Here is a 17,139-nt window from a genome sequence, read left to right on the forward strand (position 1 = left end):
GACAGGAACCGTTTGCTGGAAATAAGTTATCTGAGCACATGGATGTTGAACATCACCAGGGCCACCGTGTACAGTTGCACAGGTGGTGCACTTCGTCATCACCCCGCAAACGCTCGGCCCCTCAGAACCAGCCTCCCCGAACCAGGGAGGTGGGTTTTTATGGTGACCGTTGCCCTATCCCCAGTCCAGGTTTCCCCATTCCCTGGCCGCCTCACCTCTCCCAGGCCTTGACCAGCTCCCAGCAAGCCCTGAGTGGTGGGTTCTGCCCTCAGGCATGCAGAATGGCAGCCTTTATCGGGAGCCAGCCCACCCTCTGGCGGTGCATGATACCCAAAGATGAACCGGCTGCCGAGGGAAACGCCGGCCACGCTGTTATCTGGGAGGCTCGGCCTGGCGGCCCTGAGGCTCCGATTAGGGAGCATGGCTGTTTGCCTGTGGGTGCCCGGTGGGCGGGGTGCGGAGGCACCCTGGCTCTGCTCCTTTCCTCCATCGCCGCCCGGGCTGGGGGCCCCGAGAGAGAAACCTCAGGACTGTGCAGGTGTGACCAGCCGGGGACAGCCCGGGAAGCCAGGCCGCCCCCACGCCTCCTCTGCCCTCGGGGACCCCCAGGCCGGCCAACCACGTGCTGGATCCTGAGTTCTTCCTCCCACGGGAAGGGGGGCTGTCAGCCTCGGGTGGAAGGCGTCGTCGGGGGGAGGGGGGAGCTCGGTGCCCCACAAGGCCAGGATGTTTCAGATGTCCTAGACACTGACGGGGGAAGTGGGTGAAAACTGGAGTCACGGTCACCATCCCTGTCTTGTCTGTGGTCCCGGCAGAAGGGAGGTCCAGAGAGGCACGGGGGCATCCCTGTTCAGAGCCCACGCGCAGGCCGACCAGCGGTTTCTGGCTGTCTGGATATGGGCAGGCCGCGTCGGGATTCTGGACGATTAGGGGTGCGGGGCACAGGCTCGTGCCGCGTGGGCTCTGACCCATCGGACGGCAGAAGAGTGGATGGAAAAGCGAGTACCCGGCGAGCTCACCTTTAGGTGGCCTTGTACTCCCCATCCCTCCCTCACACGTGCCGTCCCCTGAGGGCTGGCCAGCAGGGGGGACCGGAGATCCAGCATGCCCAGGATCCCGGGGGCATCCTCCTGCCAGCCACGTGGCCTCTTGAGGCCCCAGCATCCTTGTCCGTGTGGGGGATGTTAGGAGACAACCGACTTCGTAGGCGCATTTGAGCAGGGGTGGGTGACTTCGTGCTGGCCAGACACACCCCTGCCCCTGAGGACGGGCCCCGTGGGGCCAGGGAGGGGGTGGGCTGTGGGCAGAGCCCTGGGCTGGGACCCAGGTGTCCTGGGCGGGTCTGCAAGGGACATGGCCCCTCATGGGTGAGCTGCAAAGTGACAGTGCCAGCCTCTGCCCCGCTCTCTGGGGGGCTGGTAAAGGGGTGCCGGCCTCCTCGGCCTCATCCTGGTCCCCTGCCATCTTATCTGCCCCGGGGAAGACAAGGACCCAGTTAGAACGTTTTAGCCGGGCCTCCTGGCGTATTTACACGTTATCTCTGCCATTAGGCTGGCAGTTATCTGATAATCGGGCCCATTAAGGCCACAGCCTGCCTGATCGGGGCTCCAGGAAGTGGGGCCGCGGCCGCAGCGCTCGCTTGGGGACCAGGCCAGGCCACGTGAAGCCTCTGTGGGCCCAGGCAGCCCGGACGGCATCCGAGGCACAAGGCAGCCCGGCCTTCCTGGGCAGAGTGTGTGCGATCCGGGAAGGGATGGCACTCTGAGGGCACGCCCACCCCCGGCCCCTTGTCCTGGGAGGACACCGAGGCCCTGGGCGGGCAGGAAACGTGCCAGGCGTGGGTCTCCCAGGGTGGCCCTGACAATTGTGTACAACCTTGGGGCCTTAAAACTTCAGACATCTGCCCTCTCCCAGCGCTGGGGCCAGAAACCCCCAGCCAAGGTGTGCCTGGGCCACGCTCCCTCCGGAGGCTGCAGGGGAGGGTCCTTCTGCCCCTCACAGTTCCCGGGGCCCCATGTGCAGCTTCCTCCCGACCCATCACTCTGGTCTCTGCCTGTCCTCATGGGGCCCTCTTCCCTGTCTCTTCTGTGTCATTTATAAGGACATTTGTCATAGGATTTAGGGTCCCATCAGATAATCCAGGATGATCTCATCTTGAGCTCCTGACTTGATCACATCTGCACAGACCCTTTTTCCAAATAAGGGCACGTGCACAGGTTCCTGGTGGATGTATCTTCTGGGGGCCGACATTCGGCCACTACGGAAAGTCATGTGGCCCGTGCAGCGAGGCCGGGCCAAATCGCAGTCCTGCCCGAGTGAGAATGACGGTCTCAGGGGCTCACAACAGAGGCCCGTCTGTCTGTATAAATGTAACCGAATCCGGCGGGGGGCCGTGCACCAAGTGCCGCGGGAGCCACCGCCCGGGCCACGGGAGCTGCGGGAGCCCGGAACGTTTGCACCCCCAGCCCTGTGGCATGGGCGGCGTCAGCCCCTGAGCGTCCACACCCTCAGCTCAGGGAGACCATGCAGAGAGGTAGCAAGACTCAGCACCTAGACCTTTCCAGAAAGCAGGTTGCCTCTTGATGAGTGAGTAGAAGTTGGCAGAGGAAGAAACCAGTGTTTGAAGTTGGGGCACAGGGGCATCAGCATGTGGGGGTCCCCACCCGTCCCTGTCCCTGCTGATCTGCAAGGAGTGAGCGGGGCCAACATCAGGGCCACTCAAGTGCCGATTCTGGCTTGGCTGAGCCTTTGGGGGGAGAGCTCGGTGCTTTGACTTGGTTTCCCCTCTGTGGACCCTGTGCTAAGGGTGTCGCTAGACTCACGCGGCCAAGCCTCGCGCAGCCCCAGGAAGAAGGAAGTATTGGGGTCCCCGTCTCAGAGGTGTGCAAATCGAGGCCCCGCATTTCCACAGCTGCCCGCACAGGCTTGCTCTGTGGATCTGGGGCGGGGGGGGGCTCAATCCAATGGGGGCGGGGCTGGGAGGACCGTACGGAAGGACAGGGGACAAGCCTCGTGGACGTCACGTCCTCTGCTCTGCACTGTCTCCGGCGGAAGCAGCAGGGATCGCGTCCCTGGCCCGGGGAAAGCTGGCTGGCAGTGCCCTGGGCTGCGTGAGACACGTGTCCTAACGGAGCAGCCCTGGTCCCCTGCTCCGGTGCAGCTCAGGAACCCCGTCCTGCCCCTAGCTGTCTCCCAGGCAAGGGCCTGCTGCAGAGGCTGGCCGGCTCCCCGGGGGGGGCGGGCCCCCGGCCCCCCGGCCGCCCCCCCCCCCCCCCCCCCCCCCCCCCCCCCCGCCGCGGCCGCTCCTCGTGGGGACTGGGGAGCTGCAGAGCGGGACTGCACCTGGCTGGGTGGCGGGGCCGGGTGGTCCCCTCCACTGGGCCCGCCTCACAGCCCCCGTGTTTCTCCCCACAGACGAGCTGGAGCCGGTGCTACAGGACGGGCAGAGGTGCGTGCGGGCTCGACGCAGCCTGGCCGAGGGGCTGTCCTGGGGCCCCTTCCGCGGGAACATCCAGAGCAAAGCCTCGTCCCCTGGGCAGGTGCAACCGGTAAGGAGCCCCGGCCCCAGCAGCCCAGCCACCAGCTGCAGGGCAGAGTCCAGCCCGGGGCACAGACCCCTTCTGCCCCGGGAGCTGAGTCCAGGCTACACTCCAGCCCGGGAACACCTGCCACTCTGTGTGCGGTGCGTCGGAGATGGGGACCGGAGACACTGGGACCAGGAAGGCAGGAAGGAGAGCCGGGGAGGCTTCCTGGAGGAGGGGTTCTTTACGAGGGCCCTTGATGGATGACTAGAGGTTGGCAAAACAGAGGGAGAAGCTGGTGTTTGAACTTGGGGAGGCAACAAGGAACCGAGTGGGGATCCGGGCCTGGCCTTTGTGGGCCGGGCACATGAGACGCTTCTGTCGCAGCGGGGGGACCCCTGCAGCAGAGGCCGAGATGCACGTTTTCCCCTGGGTCCTCCCCACGACAGCCTAGGGTGCCTCTGGTGCCCCGGTGTCCTTGCCTCCCTGCGCTTTCTGACCTCCGTCTGTAACCAGGTGGCCCCCCTGGGTCTTGTCGCTTGCGTCTTCCTGCAGGGACACAAAGGCTCCCTTTAAATACATTTCAGGGGACCGGGTGGCGTGGTCAGTTAAGTGTCCATTCGACTCTTGATCTCAGCTCAGGTCTTTTTTTTTTTTAAGTGTATTTATTTATTTTGGGAGACAGAGAGAGTGAGCAGGGGAGGGGCAGAGAGAGGGAGAGGGAGAGGGAGAGGGAGAGAGGGAGAGAGAGAGAGAGAGAGAGAGAGAGAGAGAGAATCCCAAGCAGGCCCCACGCTGACAGCGCAGAGCCCGACGCAGGGCTCGAACTCACAAACCGTGATTCGGTGCTCTGAGCCACAATCGAGAGCCAGATGCTTAACAGACTGAACCACCCAGGCGCCCCGTTCTCAGCTCAGGTCTTAATCTCAGGGTCGTGAGTCCGGGCCTGAATTAGGTATGGAGCCTACTTAAAAATAGATATATACGTTTTGGTTAGGAAAGGGCACGGATGTGCGGGCCGATTAAGTACGTTGGGGGCAGCAGAATGGACAGCATGGGTGTGACGGGAACCAGGAGGGGCCTGGCCGTGCCACTGCTCAAGAAACACCTCCGAGCCCTATTGCCACTCGTCTAAAAGGCCTGGAGGCGCCCTGGGTCGGTCCCCTCGAGCCCAGGCTCAAGGAACCTAACGTGCGGCCATTGCCCTTTTTGGTTCCCAAAGCTGCATTCGGGTGTGATCTGAACCAGGCGCACCCTGGCTGCCAGGTGCCCCGCAGTGCTGGGCCTCCTGGTCCCCAGGCCCCGAGTGTGGGCCTCTGGCTGGCCTCCGTGTTGTCCGCAGGCAGCGGCACGGCTGGGAGGGGACCCCCATACCGCGAGGTCAAACGCCGCCCTGACTACCCTGTCCGGCTCCAGCCTGGGAGTCAGAGCCTCTGTTTCTCAGCCACAGAAACCTGGGCCCTGGGAACTCAGTCTGCAGCGTGTCCGCTGGGCAGGCAGGGGGCCGCAGGCAGAGTTTCCAGCTGCAGACCCTCAGACCACCGTCCACAGCCCCCACCCCACCCCACCCCGAGTCAGGCTCTTGAGCCGGGGCCTGGCCTCAGGAGGTTGGAGCAGCTCCCCCAAGCTGAGGCCCCCTGGGCCACCCACACCGCCCGGCACAGCCCAGCGGCCGTGCTCAGAGAAGCGGATGCTGGCCCAGGACCAAGGGCTCCCGGCTGCGTGGCCAGACCATCCCCGTGGCATAGGGTCCACATCCCAAGGTCTCCTCTCTCATAGCTGTTTCGGTCCCGGGCAGGCTCCTGTCCTCTTTGAGCTTCTGTTTCCTCAGCCTTTGGGACCTCGGTGGGGACACAGGGAGGCCCTGAAGGGTCCCGGAGGCCTGAGCCTGCAGACCCTCCGACCCCCTGCAGAGGAGAGGGTGGGCGGGCAGAGCCGCGGCTTGTCCGTGAAGCTCCCAGGGCAGCCGTGCAGATTCCACAGGACGATGTGCACGTGGTGCCCAGCACAGGGCATGGCTTGCTTGGCGGGCAGTGTGGCCAGCCGCCCCGCGGGACGGATGACCCTCTTGTCCCAGGGCTCAAGCAGGGAGAATGCAGCGGAAGCTCCGAGGTCGATGTTGGCTCCGTAAAAGGCGCCTGGCTTGGGTTCCACTAAGTGGACAGAAGCTACGGTGTTCAGAGCAGTCTCCTGAGGCAGTGAGCTCCCGATCACTGGAGGCATACAAGCAGAAGTTGACTTTTCAGAGCACAGGCTACGGAGGAGCAGTTAAGTTGGAAGGAGGAGTAGGTGGGCTGGGAGCCCCCCCATCCTGGGCTCTGAGTTCTCATAAGCTATGACAAGATAAAGGGGTGTGGCTGAGTGTGGCCTGCTCCTCTGTCCTCTGGTCCCTCCTCTGGGAATAGTCAGTCCCTTCCAGGATGGACGTGTATGCTCCAGACCCCCCACCCCACCCCCCACACACACACATTGAGGTGTGCCCATCCTCACGCACAGGCCCTGGTCTTCCTCCCCTACAGCATATGAGGCAGCTCCCCATTTTACAGATGAGGAAACTGAGGCTCCGATAGGTTGAATGACGCTAAAATGACCGGGATCCGATAGCAGAGGGAGCACTGCACCCCACGTCTGCCCAACCCCAGACCCCTGCAGGCTCTGTAGGGACAGGCCCCAGCCACGTCCCCGCCTGGCCCTCCCCTCCCTCCCGCAGCCTCCTCTCGGAGGGTTTTGTCCTCCTTGGGCCCAGGGCGCAGGTCGGCCTGGGGAGACTTGGCACGAGGCTGGAGACTCTCTCCAGGCGGAGAGATAATGTCCGAGGGGAGCGAGGGACCAACGCCAGGGAAGCCAGTGGCCTTTGAGGCTCTTGCTGAGGAGCTGCGGGAGGAAGGAGCCTCGTCTGCTTTTCGCTGGGGCTTTATCTCCTGCAGAATTAAATCCTTGATTAACCCTTATCTCCCCAGCAGGCGCTATCTGCGCCTTGGCGCCGAGTGTCCAGACACACCGTCCGTGATGATTGATTTCTTAAAGATACGCGCGCCTTTCCGATACTCCAGTTATTGTCTAAATATTTTTGCTAACATTTCAGCGGGCCCCTTATCGAGCTCAGCTGATGGGCCCCAGTTCTCTCCCCCACGCACCTCCCGCCCCATATCTTCCTATCAGCCGCCAGGCCGTTTGTCTCCGCTGTTTGGAGAGGAAGGAGGGAGAGGGGCACCAGTGGGGTGTGACGACCCTTCCCCGCTGCTTTTCTTGGGCCCAGGACTACTGGCAGGTGGGAGGGGGGACCAGGGTGGCTGCCCTGGCAGTCTCCACCCTCACAAGACTTTGGGGATGGGACCACAGAGTGAGTGCACAGAGCTCGGCAGGGGTCGGGTCAAGAGTGGTTGCTGCACTAGTTTGCTGTGTGACCTTGGGCAGGTCCCTCCCTGATCCAGCTGTGGCTGCCACATCCCAGGGCTTCGAAACCCAGCCAGTGCTAAAATTTGCAGTCAGATACCAGAAAAATGTTCAGAATGGATGGGTGGATGGATGGGTGGGTGGGTGGATGGGTCGGTGAAGGGATGGGGTGAGTGGATGGTGGTGGGTGGGTGGGTGGATGGATGGATGGAAGCAGATATCATGCAGACCGTGGGTCAGTCCTGTGTGCACACAGCCACCTCCCATGGCCTTGGGCATCATTCAGCTCTGTGGGCCCCAGTCCTCATCTGTGAAATGGGCTCTTCGCAGGGTGTGGGGGAGGCAAAGACAGAAAGGCGGTTGCCTCTGGGAGGGTAAGCAGGATGGAGACAGGACTCATCAGGATGAGCTGAAGGAAGGAGGTGGGTGGGGGCCTGAGTCAGAGCCCAGCCCAGGCCCGCCCCAGCCCTGACCTCCCACTGACCTGCCCTACAGTGACCGGGGGGGGGGGACTGGCAAACCCGCTGACCTTGTGCAGAGCGGTCTGGCTCGCTGGGCTGGGCCGCCCCCTGCCCATGCCAGAGCACGGCCCCCACCTCCCCCTGACGGTGCTGCCTGAGATGCGCGGCGAGGTTTGGGAACAGCCTCAGCGGATGCGGCAGAGATAGAGTTTCTGATGGTTATCGGCAGGCACGGAATCCAGACGCTGACCTCTTTGTTGGGGGAGACAAGGAGTGGTCCCAGATGCGCCCAGAGAACTTCAAGAGGCTGCCCGTTATCTCAGGGCTGGGTGGGGCCGTCCTGGAGCCAGGAGGGAGGGACAGGCAGGACCCCAAGGGGCTGCAGGCAGGGTGGGTGGAGGGGCGTCCTACTGAACCCGGACACGGCCCGTCCAGGGTGAGCTGGACACAGGGCGCCGAGCCTGGGGGCGTCTGTGCAGGGAAGGCAGCCGGGAGCACAGGCTGATGGTTTTGGCAGAAGGGCCAGGCCGTCCCTCCGGGCTTACACCCCATTTCACTGCCCATGGGCAGGGCAGGGTCGGTCAGGAAGAGGGCCCCCCTCAGGCCAGCGCCTTCAGGCACCAGAGAAAGGGGCTTCTCTTCCAAGGCTGCTCGGAGTTGCAGGGGAAAACAGGAGGAGGAAAACCAGTAACGGGGCAGCCGGGTGCTGTGTCCGCCCCTCCACGGGGTGCCAGCGGGGCAGGGTGGGGGCCGGCCCTGCAGCCCCGGGAGGCCAGGGAAGGTCTTGTCCCCAGCTGTCCCCCCATGTAAGTACGGAATAGCACAGGGCCAGGTCGGGCAGCCCCAGACCGTCTTGGGAGTCGGTGCAGGGCAGTGGTGCCCTGTCGTGTGGGGCGGCCGGCCGCACGCAGGCGCTCGGCCCCAGTGGGACCGGGGCACGGCCGCCTCTGTTCCAGGAAGTACGCGGAGAGCGAGGGTTCTGCAGCGTCAGCAAAGCCGTGCGTGTTTTTATCATGCCGGGAGCACGCTGCTCCTGCGAGCGATAAGCATTAAACCTACCGGGAGGCTGTCAGTCTCAGTTTGAGGGTTAGAAATATTGGGACGAATAATTAGATTTCATATCGTTACCACAGCGCCAATCGGAGGATCAGGCAGATTAATTTTTTTCGCCATCCTCGGCTCATTAATATTCATTAGAGACTCAGGAGGCCCGGCCCCGCCTTGCTGCAAGCCGCTGTCCAGGTCAGGGCAGCTGGGACGCCACCGGTCACCTGCCACAGGGGTGGCCCCACCTGGCCGCTAGCCCCCCCCCCCCCCCCCCGCCACCTCTGGCAGAAGCCTCGGAGCCGGCGGGCACCCCCGGCCGGCATCCTGTCCTGCAGCCGGGGGACCCCGAGTGTCTGCTAAAAGCAGGGTGCTGCCAGCCTGCCCGAAGCGGGCTCCCCGGGTGAGATGCTCTAAGTTGACAGCTGGCAACTGATGGCCTGGGACCCCCGGTGGACCCCCCGCCTTCGGGGCCTAAACGCGAGGCCCCCGCCTCCTGGGTCCTGCTGGCCAAGGGGAAGACAAAAGCAGGGGGGGCAGGGGCTCCTGGCTTTTGTACCAGGTGGGCACTGCAGGAAGGGACGGTTTCGTGCACGTCGACACCTCCCAGGGCCTGGAGGGGCTGATCTTCAGAGGGTAGACTCGGCCATCCGCCCCCCAACCCCGAGAGCGGGTGGCAGAACCGGACCGGGTCTGGAGCACACACGTGGTTTGAGTCACAGCTCCGAGCAGAAGGGACATCACCCGTTGGCAGAGGGGGCGGGCAAAGGTGCAGGCCAGGTCCTGCTGCTAGTCTCCACCGGCCCTTTCCGTGGCCAAGCCACAGAGCTACTCCACCGGCCAAGGTGCCTGGCCTCAGGAGGTGTGCTTGGCTCAGAGGCCTGATGTCGCCGGGTCCCTGAGCCTGCCACAGGGTGGGGATGAGAGGACAGAGCGGTCAGAGGGACCTCCTCGGGTTCCAGGGTGTTACCGGGCCCACGGTCACAGCGGGGGAGGCCCGGCCTGGACCCCGACACTCGGCTCTGGAGCCCGTGTCGTCCCCGGGCAGGGAGGGGCCCATGGTCGGCCACAGGATACCTCCGAGGCCATCGCTAGCGCGACACAGAGGCAGCATCTCAGCCGCCTGCTGTGTCCGCCTGGGGTGCACACGGCCACCCTGGTCTAGGTGGCAACATTTCCAGGTGACAGCACGTGATACAGGTTCTTCAGTTAAAGGTCCCGATGTACCCATTTTTGAATGCAAGGCACTTATTCGCATACAACAAAAATACCCAAACGTCACGCAGTGCTGCTGGCTGAGTGTGGGGGCCCCGGTCAGAGCAGCCCAGAGGGGGTGCGGCCCTGGGGCTGAAGCCCTGGGTGTGGCAGCGGCCACCCCAACCTCGCAGGGCAGAACCGGCCCCCCACCATCCGTGCCCAGCCTCTGCATCCCGGCACCAGGGGCCGCCCCCTTCCCCCACCCCGCCCCGGGCCGTGTACCTGCTCCAGGGCCGGGACGGTGCAGGGCGGCCCCACAGAGGCGGCCCCCCGGGCTGAGCCCACAGCCCTCCTTCCTTCCAGGTGCTGCAGCGGCCCAGCCCGCAGACCGAGCCGGGGAGAGGGCATGGCCGGGCGAGGTGGCACTTGCAGGAGCCATGCCCCATATTCCTTGCCCCTCGCCCCTCTTCTCGAGGTAGGAGAAGAGAACTGCCTGCTTCCGGGCTGACAGGCCACGTGGGGGCCCGTTCTGGACTGCCCCTGGCCCTCAGCGACCTGCCTTGGTAGGGAGGCAGGGAGAGAACACAGATCTGGGTGTGGGTTCCTGTTCTGCAGCTCCCTGGCTGTGTGACCTTGAGCAGGTGGCCTGACCTCTCTGGGCCTCGGTTCCCGAGAACCCAGTGCCCCCTGCACGGAAAGTGCCAGCTCCCTGCTGCGTCTGTTGGCAACACAGTGCTGACCACGGAGCAGCAGGCTGTGGCCTGGCCACCCCGCTGGTCTCAGGCTTTTCCCCCTGTGCCACACGGGACCCCCACCCAGGCCCTTCCTGTGCTGTCCCTGATGAGCCTCCTCCCCACCCCCCCACCCCCCAGGGCCCTGCCCTGACCCTGCTGCTGGAGGATGAACCCTGCTGGTTGAGGATGCTGCCGCAGGCCCCGACCGAGGCCGAAGCCAACGCAGAGATCTACAGGAAGGGTTGGTATCCTGGCGCTTCCCCGCGGCCTTCCGGTTGGGGCGGGGGCACTTGGCTGGCCCTGGGCTGGCCCTTAAAGGGAAAGCGGCCTCCTTGGGCCGCTCGGGGCCGGGCCTGGGGCAGACCACCGCTGCCACCTACGCCTCCAGTGCCCTGATGCAAGAGGTCAGCCCTGGGGTCTCAGGGACCGGCCGTTCTTCCCGAGCCCGGGCAGTGACTGCTCTCAGGGCCCCTTGGAGACCGCCGGGGTCAGCAGAGGATCCCAGGCCAGGCAGGCCACGGTGCCAACTAGACCAGGGCCCCGTGTAGTCCAGCTCGCTCTGGGGAAGCCAGGAAGGCCACGTCCAAATCCAGCCACGTGGGGCCTGGGGGCTTCTGCTCTTGCCTGCATGCACCTTCTAGAAGGAGTGGCCCAGGAGGGAGGAGGGGAAGCAGGAAAGGGTCCTTACCACCACCACCACCCCGCCCCGCCCTCGATTCAGAGGGCTCAGGCCACTCAGCTGTGACACGGGCTTTTCCATCTCCTGCCGCCTGGGTGGTTCGACTCCTAAGCAAAGTGTGATGTGGTCGTCCGCTTGCCAGGGCAGCGAGGACCCCTCTCTCCACGCTGCAGACGAGGCGGCTCAGGGGGCCGCGGGGGGTGACAGAAGCACAGAGTCGGGAGGGGTGTGTGCCCGACCTTAGGAAACGGCCTCATTCCCCTGCGGGGTCTCCGCTTTGCTGGAACGTTCTAGGGTGCCACCTCCCATCACCTCCCTGCACACAGCACATTCTGCTGAATATTCCCAGTGGAGGCCACGCTCCGTCCTCAGGGGCAGCTCTCATTTCAGGAGGGGGCCAGAGGCCATCAGGGGCAGGGCAAGGGACACACCCCCAGCCCAGCTGAGCTTGTGGGCAGCCCCTCACTCCCGTCCCCACCTGGGGGCCTCCCCGGCCTGAGGGAGGTACAGCGCAGGTGCCGAGGCCGCATCCGGGAACCCGGGCCACGCTTCAGCCCAGCTCCCGCTGAGGGATACTCTAAGGCCCCAGACCACAGCCGGAAGGCACCGGAAGGCCCGGTGTTGGCGGCCAGCTGTCGGCCCCCGGTTTGTATACTCAGCCTGCCCCGCCTGCCTGGTCAGCAGGGCTGCGGCCACTGCCTGCCAGGCAGGACAACATCCCCACGGTGCTGACGGGAGCGAGGTTGGCCTGGGGGGTGGGGGGCGGGCTGCGCCTCCGGGAGGCTTCCTGGTGGCCTCAAGCTGGACACAGGTAAGCTGGCTGGTGCCTGGGTCGTTGGCAGAGGCTGCCCCCTGCCGGCTGCCGCGGGAACAGCCGCTCCTGGCTCCTCTGTCGCTAGGCTGCCACCCTGGCGCTCTGCTGCCTGTCCCACAGGCCAGCCCCCCACCCTGGAAAACGGAGCGGGCAGGCCCGGGAAGCCGCCCAGTTGCCCCATTACAGAGAGACTGGCCTCACACAGCCACGCACCCCAACCTTGGATCCATACTCCCCCCCCCCCCAACCCGCCCCGCCGACCTCAAAGCCCTGGTCTCCGGGAGGGGGCAGGAGGGTGGGGCATCTGAGGGGTGGCCAGCGGCCCTCCCGTCACCGATGATTCTGCCCCTGCAGATGAAGCCCTGTGGTGCAGAGTCACCAAGCCGGTGCCGGCGGGCAGACTGCTGGGTGTGCTGCTCACAGTGGCTGAGCCCCGTGGCACCCCCAGCCACCCCGTGAAGGAGGAGCCAGCCGAGCCCGAGTGCCCAGCCCCCTCTCACACCGACATCCAGCTCCTGCCCCAGCAGGCCGGCATGGCGTCCATCCTGGCCACAGCGGTCATCAACAGTGAGTATGCCACCGTGCCACCCCAGCTCCACGGCACTGCGGGGACAACCCCCAGGACCTCGAGACCCGCAAAGATTGGCTCCCGCTGTAATCTGAGCAGAAGGTGTGCCGTGGCAGGCGCGCGTGGGAGAGTGGGGGCAGGGGCGGGCCCCTGCCCCAGAGATGCCAGTGCCAGGGATCCGTGCACCCCCAGACACGGCCAAGTGTCCCCTGGGGGGCTGTTGCTCACAGGCTGGTGCCAGCCAGGACGCACCGAGCCAGAGTGTTGTGAGCATCAGATAGGATTTACTCCACATCCTTGTCAACGGCCACATAGAAGCGAGTGGTCCCGGGGAGGCACAGGCGGGGCCTGGTGGGTTGGGGGGGAGTGGGCTCCAGCATGGCACATCTTGTGACACAAGTGGGGACAGGATCACAGGCTGGCAGCGCCTGCCTTAATTGGGGTGCTTGGGCTGAGCCCAGCAAGGTCGTCGCGTGTCCGGGGCACAGCACCTACAGGAGGCAAGCGTCTCCAGCAGAGAACTTTTATTTAGCAAAAGGGCTGATCCGACTGCTTTAAAATCACCCTGGCTGCTGGGGTGGGGAGCTGCAAAACTGGGGGGAAAAGTGACCTTGTTGAGGAAGTCCAACATGATGACGGCTCGAAGCAGGGGTGGAAGAGGCCCCGGGCCAGATGGGGCATTGGGGCTGGTGGGGGCCCGCCACGCGGCTTGGGATGCGGTGGGGAGCCACCAAGTGCACGGCCAGCTGCGCACTGCTTGGCGCGGTCCCTGGTGGGGAGTCCCGGAGGAGAGCCCACTCTGAGCGTCCTCACCCTGAGAGGTCTTACGGACGCTAAAGTGGAGCCTGGGAGGTGGCTGGGGGCAGGACAAGGTCCAGCGACAGGCAGCACCCGCGGACACAAGTGGGGAGCAGGAGGCACCAGCCGAGGGCAGGGGGAGTCCACTGCATCCTGGCCATGGAGATGTGGCCACAGACCAAAACCGCCAGAGCTGAGTGAGCAGGGAGCGAGGAAGTGTGTGGAGGGACGCGGCTCGCGTCGCTGGGACTCAGGCAATCCCGCGGCATATCTGCACGCTGGTGGAAAGGACCCAGGATGGGGAGGTGGGGGGGCGAGCCTCCAGAGCCCTCATGGAGGGAGGACTGGCGGCAGGCGACAGAGAGGGTGGTCACGAGCAAGCAGGACCCCTTCCAGACACCGAGCTTTCGGGGGAGAAGGGAGGCTCGAAGGGGCCCTCGGGGGCAGGATGGCCACCTCACCAAGGCATTTGGTGCCCACGGTGGCACAACAGGGTCGGTCGGGTCCTCGGCACTGAGGCGTGAGCCCCCCCTCTCCTCTGTCCAGGCTGCTCCAATGGGCTCTGGGGGAGGCCCAGACCCTGGGAGGGCTTCCTCCCCTTGGGTCTGTGGCCTGGGTGTCAGAGCCTCACCCTGAAGCAGCAGGAGCATGGCCACCAGGGGCTAGACCCCTCATCTACACCCCCCACCCCACACGGTGGCCTAGGAAAGCCTTAATGCACAGTCCATGAGACCTGGTTTAATGTTCCACACTCACCCCCTCCGGGCCCCTGTGTTCTCGCCTGTGAAACGAGGGTGGTGGAAACACCAGGCGTCTGTGCAGGACAGCCCTGGGGCAGAGAGACTGTGACCATCCCCGCTAAACCAGGGCTGAGCAGGCCTCTGAGGCCCCGGCCCCTCTCCCCAACTCCGGCCCTGCGGGCGCAGGAACAAACCCAACAGCCCAGCGCCTCAGCTAACACAGCTGCCTTGAAGCCCCCAAATCAGAGTGAACTTGGGAGGGAGGAGGAGGACCCCCACCCCCCGGTTCTGCCCTAATTGTGGGCCCAGGATAAGCCTCAGAGAAGCCGGGGTGAGGGACGTGTGCAGTCCAGCCTGGAACGAGCCCTCCCCCAGCCGTCTTGAGCCAAGGGGTTAGGTGGCCACAGAGCAGAGGCGGCATTCCTGAACATTCTGCCGTAAAGACGCTGAGAACTACCCGTCAGGGAAACCCTCCGGAGCCGCAAAACCAGCCTGCGATCCAGACTGCAACACACGGAGAAGTCACAGGCCCTCTGTCTGGGATAAATGTCAATTAAGCAATTTTGACCAGTAACTGCTGTGAAACCACTTGGGGGGGCTGGGGAGGGGCTCTTCCTCTGCAGCCCCCAGGCCACCCTGACCCGCCGCTCACCTGTGGCCCTCCTGCCCCAACGCTTCAAGATTCATGCACGGGGGCTCCCTGTGCCCCTGGCCACTCCTACCTGTCCACAGGAACACACGTGAGAACTCCACAGACACCCAGGTCCACACCACCCCTCACGCCCCACACACCTGCCTGCCTCCACGTGGCCGCCCCCACCTAGTCCTCCACGGAAGCAATGCCTCACTCCCTCAGGGGTCCACTAGCATATGGCCACGCCCCTTCCGTGGACACCCGATGAGGCTCCGGGGTCTCTTAGGGGGCTCACTGTTGGGAGGCAGCATGGGCGCCAGCCTGGGGAGGTTAGAGACCCCGCCCACGAGGTCCACGGCATCCTGGACATCTACAGAAAGACCACCCGGGTTTCCAAAGGGACACAGGAGAATGGGCAGCGGTGACAGGAGGGAAGGTCCCAGGCACAAACCTCACTCCTTGGGATGTCGGGGCGGGGGGGGGGGGGGCCCGCGGGGGAAAGCCCTCGTGGTCTGGAGGTGCACTGCCTTGCCTGGACTGCAGGCGGCCCTCCTCTGCCGCCAGGGGGGCCCCTCAGGCTGCGCCCCCCTCTCACCCCCACAGAAGACGTCTTCCCCTGCAAAGACTGCGGCATCTGGTACCGGAGCGAGAGGAACCTGCAGGCCCACCTACTCTACTACTGCGCCAGCCGCCAGACCACCGGCTCGCCCGCTGCGGCCGCCGACGAGAAGCCCAAGGAGACCTACCCCAACGAGCGCGTCTGCCCCTTCCCCCAGTGCCGCAAGAGCTGCCCCAGCGCCAGCTCCCTGGAGATCCACATGCGCAGCCACAGCGGTGAGCCCCCACCCCCCCCGCCGGGTCCCCAGCTCTCCTCTGCTGCCTCCGGCCCGGGTGCCCGCCACGCCACAGGTGTGCCCATGTGGTCCTCCTACCGCACCATAGGGCACTCCCAAAGCACACGGCCCCCCCGTGATCACCGGAATGGTCAGCTCGGGGCTGGGCCCTTGCCAAAGTCCTGGGAGACCAGGGGCGGAGGAGGACGGGCTTTAGCGTCCCCTCCCCTACGTCCTAAGCCCTTGGCCAGCTGGGCTCCCGGAGCCCACCCCTCACTCAGCCTCGCGTTCCAGGAGAACGGCCCTTTGTATGTCTCATCTGCCTGTCGGCCTTCACCACCAAAGCCAACTGCGAGCGGCACCTCAAGGTGCACACAGACACGCTGAGCGGTAGGTGGGGCTGGGAAGGGGAGAGGGGGGGCCCCCACCCCAGGGCCCTGATACCACAGCCTGCCTGCAGGTGTCTGCCACAGCTGTGGCTTCATCTCCACCACAAGGGACATCCTCTACAGCCATCTGGTGACCAACCACATGGTCTGCCAGCCGGGCTCCAAGGCGGAGATCTACTCCCCAGGGGCCGGACACCCCGCTGCCAAGCTCCCCCCAGGTGAGGCCCTGGGTTCCCCACGGGGACGGGGAAGGGATGGGTGGGCACTGACGGCAACCGGGGGTCAGTTTCATCCTTGGCCCTCCACCACCTCTACCCAGCCCAGCTCTGCCCTTCCCACCCTACCCCTCCTCAGGTCTGGCCCAGGTAGGTCCTGCTCCAGCCCTGAAGTGTGGCCCATGGGGTCTCCCTGCAGACAGTCTGGCCAGCTTCCAGCAGCACACGGCCCCCCATGGCCCCCTGGCTTCCACCGACCTGGGCCTGGCGCCCACCCCATCACCAGGACTGGACAGGAAGGCTCTGGCTGAGGCCACCAATGGAGAGGCCAGAGCGGCCCCCCAGAACGGGGGCAGCAGCGAGCCCCCGGCGGCCCCCAGGGCCATCAAGACAGAGGCTGCGTCGGAGGAGCCCGAGGCGGAGCCAGGGCCCCCAGCCGCCGCATCGAGGACACCCTCACCGCCCAGCCCTGCCCCTGCCAGGGTGAAGGCAGAGCTGTCCAGCCCCACACCCGGCTCCAGTCCGGGCCCTGGCGAGCTGGGACTGGCGGCCGGCACGCTCTTCCTGCCGCAGTTCCCCGCGGCGCCCCCGGCCTCAGAGATCCTGGCCAAGATGTCGGAGCTGGTACACAGCCGGCTGCAGGCGGGCGCGGGGGCCCAGGCCGGCCTCTTCGCGGGGGCTCCCAAGGGCGCCACGTGCTTCGAGTGCGACATCACCTTCAACAACGTCAACAACTTCTACGTGCACAAGCGCCTCTACTGCTCCGGCCGCCGCCCACCTGACGACGCGGCCCCAGCACGCAGGGCCAAGGCACCCCCCGCCCCGGGCCGCGCACCCCCCGGCCCACCGCCCCCCGAGGCCGACCCGGGGCGCGCCTCGCCGAGCTCTGGGGCGCGCGAGGACGAGGCGGGGGGCGCGGCCACACCCGAGGCCGAGGCCGAGGGGGGCGGCCGGGGCAGGGAAGGCAGCCCGGGCAGCCCCAGCCCGGGCAGCGGGGCGGACGAGGACGACGATCCCCGCCGGACGCTGTGCGAGGCCTGCAACATCCGCTTCAGCCGCCACGAGACCTATACCGTGCACAAGCGCTACTACTGTGCTTCGCGCCACGACCCGCCG

The 17,139-nt window shown here is 65.5% G+C and overlaps 1 protein-coding gene across 1 annotated transcript in view; it reads left to right on the plus strand.

Moving 5' to 3' along the window:
- ZFPM1 (zinc finger protein, FOG family member 1) overlaps nucleotides 1-17,139 on the plus strand; it is a 67,015-nt gene that overhangs the window by 47,881 nt on the left and 1,995 nt on the right. Inside the window, exons 8-14 of the mRNA XM_040443424.1 lie at nucleotides 3,415-3,548; nucleotides 10,492-10,594; nucleotides 12,201-12,413; nucleotides 15,190-15,420; nucleotides 15,714-15,809; nucleotides 15,880-16,026; nucleotides 16,223-17,135. Of these exons, the coding sequence (XP_040299358.1) occupies nucleotides 3,415-3,548; nucleotides 10,492-10,594; nucleotides 12,201-12,413; nucleotides 15,190-15,420; nucleotides 15,714-15,809; nucleotides 15,880-16,026; nucleotides 16,223-17,135 (1,837 nt within the window). The remainder of the gene's footprint in view (nucleotides 1-3,414; nucleotides 3,549-10,491; nucleotides 10,595-12,200; nucleotides 12,414-15,189; nucleotides 15,421-15,713; nucleotides 15,810-15,879; nucleotides 16,027-16,222; nucleotides 17,136-17,139) is intronic.

Source organism: Herpailurus yagouaroundi, unplaced genomic scaffold, assembly GCF_014898765.1.
Source record: "Herpailurus yagouaroundi ecotype Mexico unplaced genomic scaffold, PumYag 190, whole genome shotgun sequence".
NCBI classification, from domain to species: domain Eukaryota; kingdom Metazoa; phylum Chordata; class Mammalia; order Carnivora; family Felidae; genus Herpailurus; species Herpailurus yagouaroundi.